This window comes from Poecilia reticulata, linkage group LG7 (genome assembly GCF_000633615.1).
Source record: "Poecilia reticulata strain Guanapo linkage group LG7, Guppy_female_1.0+MT, whole genome shotgun sequence".
NCBI lineage: Eukaryota > Metazoa > Chordata > Actinopteri > Cyprinodontiformes > Poeciliidae > Poecilia > Poecilia reticulata.
The window spans coordinates 12,905,852-12,913,766 of record NC_024337.1 but is presented as its reverse complement, the minus strand read 5'-3'; the positions used below and the strand labels follow the sequence as shown (position 1 = coordinate 12,913,766).

Here is a 7,915-nt window from a genome sequence, read left to right as displayed (position 1 = left end):
AAAGACAGGAAGTTGCAGCAGCCAGTATAATCTTTCTTTCAGTCCCAGGCACAGCTTTATTATCAATATTTTAATATTTCATTGATACAAACTGTGAAAGTAGAATCATGAGTTGATAAACGGTGGATGATAATTTACACAAATCAGATGAACCGCGCCGTCTACTCAGTTATCAAACCCTGAACCTAAATGTCAACATCTAGATGTTTTATTAAATCACAAACTTTAGAAAACGCAACAGAAATAACAACCAGACTCACACAGACACAATTTGGGTCACTGCTAAACTGGTTAATTAAATATAAACAGACATATACGCTCATATGCAGCAAACAGCTACATAAAGTTTTATGTAAGACTGTAACAGGAAAACGTTCACAAAGAAGCTCAAACTCACAAATACATTTACAGCATAAACTAACTGTCATCTTTAATCAGACTGTGTAAAATCACACACACACACGGATGACCAGAGATGCAAATACACAGTTAGTGTGTCAGCATGTGGTTGTGGCGACTGATCTAACTTTTTGACCACATGTGGCCAATAAAACACAGGGCAGACAGAACAAGACTGGAAAATCCCCTTCTTTATTTCTCTCTTTCTTTATTTCTTTGAGCTTCGACTCAAACTGTCTCAGATTCACGAATCCTTTTCCTCACATTCTGATTTCCAGCTGAAAGGGACGATTCTGCCTGTTTCTGGTTAATTTTTTCTGTTTTATTTGCTGCAGAGTGATGCTGGTTATTCATAAACATTTTGAACGTGGATAAATTTGCAAAAGTCTCAAAAACATTGCAGCGACATAATGGTTTATTTGTGTGCAGAGTTTTGAGTAAAGAGATTTAAGTTAGTTCAGTTTGGAATAAGACTGCAACATAACAAAATATGGAAAAATCAAAGTGCTTTGAATATTTCCCAGATGAACTGTGTGTACATCAGCCAAGGGCGAATTTCACCGTTTGTCCTCCTGTCAGATGATAGAGACTAGATGATCTATGGTTAATAAAATCAAAAATAAACAAACAAAACGACTAACAGAGGAAGAAAACATCAAAATGCAAAACATCGTACATAAAAACAGAATAAAGACGACATTTCAACTAGCTGTCAGGTTCCATAAACTTCACAATATTTCAGTTTTAAATTGTAACCAAATATCCCATAAAACATGGATTTAAAACTCTTTTAACCAATTGCAGTAATACGTGGAACCTGCTTTCTTACTTGGTTCAAATGGACAGTGAATGATTAGCTTGAATTGAGTTGTGTGTAAAGAGCCTTGAGGCGACGCGTTGCGAACTGGAGCTTCATAAACAGCCTGAACTGAACTGAGCTGAAGGTTTCGGCTTGAAGACGTTGGCAGAACCACATGACCTGCAGAAAGCAAACATGAGCTCATGGGATTCTCAAACCAGAATGAACAACCCCGGCCAAGTCTGACCTGCAAACAGACAACAGCATTAAAATGCATGGCATTCTGGGTAAATACCACAAAACAAACGTGCTACAAGAACCGGCTCGTTTTTGTTTTTGTTCCAAAGACAAAAGAGAAATCCTCAACACTAAAATCTGACGCTACCATTTTTGTTGGTGAATGAGGAAGTTGCATTCAGTGTCTTCTTCAGAGGTGTACATGTTTCCTTCAGTGGTTCTTGGTGCAGCGCCCCCATAGGCCAGGAGGGGAACAGATTTTTCAAAGGGTTCGATTGTTTGACTGCAGTGGGAAGCGACCAAATGTTGCAATCTGCTGGATGCAAAGGGGTAAAGGTGCTTACAATGGTCCTAAACTTTAGGAAAGGAGACACTGAAGGTGTATTCTAAGTATGGAGGGATCAGATTTGGGGCTTTGAGGAAACGGTTGTGTTTTTGTCCAGTCTGTGAACTTTCAGTGCTTTACAGCTAAGCTAAGGTAGTTAGCTTTCACCTGGACCTGCAAGGTCAAGTCATCGAAACTGAAGTTTCAACTTTCTGAAAAGCATCATGAGACATGAACAGCAACGCTGTAAGTGAGTTTACTGAAGAAAGCTTCAAATAAATGGATTTTTCCAAATGTTGGCCCTGAAAGACTCTGATCTGTCTGCTCCACAGTCAAAGTTTGGAATTACCTCTTCATCATGCAATCCAATCTGCAGAGATCTGCTAATGAAACATGAGCTGCAGCAAGGCAACATCTAAATCTCGCAGCCTATCGGCTTTGAGAACGGGAATTTCAAACGCCTGCGGCAGAATCTCACGTTTTCTAATTTCCAGCTGCAGGAGCGGGAATCTTGTCTTGTTTTCTTTTCCAGTCAGAGCAACAAGCAGCCGGGTGAGGTGTTCTCACAAAAATATACACCTCTTCCCCTTTTCACTTTCCACACATAAAGAGGGACACACACCCTTTCCGAACATCCCAAACTTCCACATGAGTTTCCTCCTGGTTGCTAACATTCCTGTCAGCTACCTAAGCAACACACTGGCTAACACACACACACACAGTCACACACCAAAAGCTGAAAGTACACGAGTCACTGTAGGAAAACATGCCTGAAGTCCCAACCACACGATGTCTGGTCATCTTTTACAGACCAGCTGACATGTCCAAACGTTGTTCTGCCCCAACGGAGATTTAATGAAATGGATTTAGAAACGTAAAGTAAACAAAATAAGGTCAGAAAGAAAATAAAAGGAAAGTTAGACACGTTTTGCCTTATAAACATCTTGAATGCTTTATTCATGGGAAAATACTTTTTATCTGAATATCCACAAAAAAATCAACAAGAATGTTTTTCTAGTCATATGATTATGACTGCATAAACCTGATAGGTTCAATGTGTCGGATGCCTTTTAGCCGCAGCTTCAGATGTTTCTGCTGGTGTTTTATTCTGCTTTACCAACGCAGACCTTAACGTGGCGTTTTGTGTTTTCTATTGACGGACTTAGACATTCATCTGCAATAAAATCAATCCTTTTATCTCCTCTTGATGACCATCATGGTTTTTAGTTGAGTTTGACTTGAATATAAAAAATAAAAAGGTTTTGTTTTATTACTACAGAGAGGCAGGAAGTAAAGTAAATTCTTAAAGGTGTTTATTTGGTACAATTATTGTATACAACAGAACAGATGCATTTACAGCCAACACACCCCTTTCAAACACATAAACAAAACCTTTTTTCTTTGTAGAAAATCTAAAAATTATCCCTGTCATGCAGATTTAGAAGCATCCCAGTGACACTTCTGGGAAAATACTGGTTTTAATTTGTTATATGACTGCTGAGAAAAATGTCCTTTGATTTAATCCCAAAGTCCTGGGTGTTTTCTTTATTCTCTTAGATAATTATTACCAAAAGGCCCAAAGTTATTGCACGATTCCAAAAAACGCCTGTCTCTCTCTGAAGTCTTTTTGTGTCACAGTAAATTAAAACGGAAAAAAAGAGTGCTTGRTGTCAACAGAGAAGAATGTCAAATGCAGATGTAGAAACTTATTTTTACTAGTTCACTTGAACTCCTGCTTCTCAGTAAGTATCTCGCTGGAGAAAAGTTGAAAGAAGTCTTAAACCTCAGAAATGGCATGGCGAATGTAACTGGTGGCTCCGTAAGAGATACTTGATTTTGTTCCACTGTTTCATGTACATCAAGAAACAAGCAACAAGCAGTGTCGTCGAGACTAATGCAGAACAGATGCAGGCTCCATCTTTCAAGAGGCTTCTTGTTTTTCTTTCTCTGTTCACAAAGCTGCTACGGGACAGAGAGAATGCTAACCCTGCTTCATATTTAATCAACAAATATATTTTAATCTTTTCTTTAAAGTGGTGCCAATAATTGCAAAGTTATTCAATTACATTTAAGCCAAAAACTGCTAAAAAAAAAGATCAACGTGCTTTTCCTTTGTATGAAAGTGTTGCTAATCGTTAGCCTCGCTAAATAGTGGCACTTTTGCAAAACCGGATTTATCTCAACTCTTCGAATAAACAAATTGCAACAACAGTACTTTGTTGGTATTCGGAGGAGTGTTTAGTAAATACTGAAGGGTAAACTTTAGGATTTTATAGCAGGTGTGTGCAGCCATTTTTCTCCAGTTTTCATCCTTTAGCCAAGCTAAACTAGCTAGCACCATAAGATACACAAATATAAAAACAACGTGTTGGTCTTACTTCCAGCAAGAAAGCTGGTAAATATCATTCCAAAAACTTCCTTTCAGAAAAATAAGATCATTTCTGTACAAAAACATATTTCAAACAATAGATATTTCATCTTGAAAAAGTATTATACCTTCTATACAGCTAATACAGTAAATGCAGTGCAAAGAGAACATTTCATAGTCTAAATCTCTCTTTCACAAAAAGCACTGAATCAATATACACAGTATGACTACATGAAACCTATAGTTTCCAAAAGAAAAACACAATAAAAATCTTAATGTATGCCCGTATCCGGTTGCAAGAATTCAAAGTTAGAGAAAGCGACAATGACTTTTTGTTGAAAATATTTTCTCTGATGTGTTCCAGAAGTATTTCAGAACCTGAGCTTCTATCAGACCCAACGTGGATAGACTGTTTTGTTTCAACAAGCGATCCGTTTGGTAAATCAGAGGATTTGTGGTAAGATAAAGCAAGTCTTGAAATCATCATCATCAGAGGATCTGCTTGCCGGTAGACAAAGACATGTTTTAAATCACAAAATATTATATTTGCCATTTGACACAAGGCCCTAGGATGAACTGAGCTGAGGAAGGGAACAGGATGTATTACATGGAGAAAGAAAACCTACCCTGACTTGTAAAACATCAGCGGTCTGTTCTGGGTTAGCGGCCCACGACCCACTGAGTTCATCTTCATTCCCTTTCATGGCTCATCCTCAAAGTTTAGATTTTGTAGAATCTGTCATAAAACAATTGGTAGAATCAGCTTACAGCACGGAGATGGAGCCAAAGTTTTAACGGACTGTTGGACGCTCTGAATGCCGTTTGGGACATTACCTTTCTACTTCAGGTAACAATACTTAACGCCCTTACAGGTGACTTGTTACTGCTCAAATAAAGCCATTACTCCTGGATGTTACGCTGTTTTTGTCAGTGGATGCTTATTTTTAGCTATTATTGTAATTTCTAAAGTTCATATTGATGCAAATGACATAGAGAGAGCAACAGATTTTGATCATTAGTGAGTCTAATTCCAATATGCAGCACCACTGACTGATCAGATTTGCTGATTACCCAAAATTAACCAGACAAAAACATGAGAGAAGGAAAAAAAAGTAAGATTTTTGTTGGAAATATGACGTCTTTTAGTGTTTGATTAGATATTTCAGCAACATGTCATGGTTTGTTTTTCTTGTCTGATCTTTTTACAATGCAAATTATATAATTAATAATCCAAGATCTAAATAAACTGTCTGGCAAAGGGCCCAGAGTAAAGTTCAACATTTGTTTCACATTTAAAAACAAACTGAAGCAGTTTTAGAGTTGGAGATGACTCGACACTGACTTCAGTAAAGTTTTGATATTGAATTTTCTTTGCGGATGCAATGAAGGCTGAGATGAGATTCTGTTTTTATCCAGTTATACAGGCGCTGTAATAAACGGCACTGCTGGCGTCAGAGAGAGCAGATATCAGAGGGCTGCTTCCATCATCACAGCCACCAGCGCCGCTCATAACACTGCTGACGTCCCTGTTAATAATAGTGCTGACGATGCTGTTGCTGCTACTGCCTCCGATGGCATTACACCCACCCAGGACCTTTGACCCTCCTCCACACCCTCCAACAAGTCCGTAGGGCTCCTCTCGACTCCGTCCCATGTTGACATACTGGTCAAATTCATGCCTGTCCACCTCAGACCAGAACTCAGCAGAAGAAGAGCCCATGTGGCCGCCGGCCTCCAGGCTGGACTGGTCTGAGTGTGCAGAGCGACCGAAGGAGGATGCAGGGAGGATGCAGGAGGATGAGCAGGAAGAGGAAGAGGTTTCAGGAGGAGGGGAAAGCTGCCCCAGATGAGAGGGAGTGAAGTGCGCCGCACTGGACGCAGTGCCTCCATACATTTGGTTCAGATACCCGACAGGCGTTTGTTGGCATTTGACCGGCTCAGGGATGCTGAAGGACGGGCGAGGATAGGAAACGGGAGACGAGGAATCGGCTAGAGGCGGCGGACATTTCACAGGAGTCCTTAAGGGGACCTGATGACTGAAAGCATGAGTAGGAGGTAGCTTGGCGCTAACTGAGCTAATGCTTGATGTCATATTTGATTCAACAGAACTTATTCTGGAGTCCAGTCTGGAAGTCCTGCTTGGACTGAGACTTGCGTTCATCCCGATGTTTAAGCTGGCGCTGACTCCGATGGCGTTGTGGTGGCTGTGGCTGTTGTTGTAGTGCTGCTGGCTGTAATGTGGGTTGTGATGGTGAAGGCGGTGGTAACCGCTCCAGCCTCCCATCCCCGCCTCGTCTTGCATGTGTTGGGGGAAGAACACGGACTCTCCGGCTCCGTCTTCCAGGACGTCCAGCGGCGACATCTCCGGGGTGGGCAGGCCGTAGCTCTCCAGGTCGCCGTGCGCCGGAAGCTCCCGAAAGTGTCCCAGAGACGGCAGCAGCTGGTGGGGGTGATGGTGGTGGGGAGTGTGGGTGGCCGGGTGGCCGTAAGCAGCAGCACCAGATACGCCATCGGCAGCCAAAGGGCCGACGCCGGGGCCCAAACCGAGAGCCGGGGCCCCACCTTGGGCCAGGCTGTGCAACAGGAGCCCCGGTTCCACTCGCTTCAGCTTCTTGGTGGTCTTTTTGCGTCGAGGTCGGTACTTATAGTTTGGGTGATCCTGGAGGTGCTGCACGCGGAGACGCTCGGCTTCCTCCACAAACGGCCGCTTGTCTGTGGCACTCAGGGCCTTCCAGGACTGACCTGGGAGATGTGGACAAAGAGCGGAAACGATTACGCTTTTCATTAAAGGACGAAGTTATTTATTACCTTTAATCCAACTGATCTCGTAAATCCTAATCACATTTCACCCTCATGCCCTGAAACCTGAATCTCCTTTTACACCTAAACCTACAATCATTGTAATTCATGGATATCTTTTTAATGGCTATTTACATATGGCCAATGAAAATATATCGAATACTGTACTTCTAGTGTAAACAAAGACCCTGAAAGCAGGACTGGTTGGCCCCCCAACCACCTTTAAACCACATTCAGACCTCCATAAATCTCTTTATCTTGACGTCTTTTAGCTTTTCAGTTTCTACAAATTCCCAGCTTGTTTAGATGGAAGGCACCCTCATGTGTTTTTGTCTCTAATTAAGAACGTTTTGCCCTCAGGGTTGAGCTCGATGTATTTATGCTCTGCATTAAGTGTACATATTTACAGTTTGTCTTGTGGTTGTAAATGCTGGCTGCTTCCAGATCTGCAAAACAAACTTTTTTTCCCAGAAACTTGCGGTTTGGATTTGAGTGACTCTGAACATTTCAAGCTGCAGATGAACTCCAGCTGCACAGTGAGTGGGTCTGCATGAGCAGCTCCCACGTTTTAATCTGAAGCTCAGCTTGCAACTGGACAAATATGCAACAGAATAAAGACTAAAGAATGTTAGTTAGTGTATCTAACACAGTGACATCAGCAGTTCTTTTACATAAACAGTTTTGTTGTATAAGAACTTTTCAGTATGCAGTTATAATAAGTAGAGTTCAGTGGTTTATAAATGGTTTGCCAATATTTTCTGAAGATTGTTGCATTTTTCATTTTCAGCTCAGATTTTTAGCTTAGAAATACAAAAATGAGATGCACAACATATTGTATTTAATGTAAATACCTTTAAAAAGCTGTAATATTTACTAGAAATTCACTGTTCAATGGGCTGATTATGCCCAGATCAGGTCAAAGTCTAAAAATCTAACTTTATTTCGCTTGCATTAAAATTAAACGCATCCAAACTAAGAACTCCCTCAA

General features: G+C 41.0%; 1 protein-coding gene across 1 annotated transcript in view; it reads right to left on the bottom strand.

Moving 5' to 3' along the window:
- Positions 1 to 3,051: 3,051 nt before the first annotated feature.
- Positions 3,052 to 7,915, bottom strand: part of sox18 (SRY-box transcription factor 18) — a 6,089-nt gene continuing 1,225 nt past the window's right edge. The window contains exon 2 of the mRNA XM_008414669.2: positions 3,052 to 6,870. Coding sequence (XP_008412891.1) covers positions 5,537 to 6,870 — 1,334 coding nt within the window. The 3' untranslated portion in view covers positions 3,052 to 5,536. The remainder of the gene's footprint in view (positions 6,871 to 7,915) is intronic.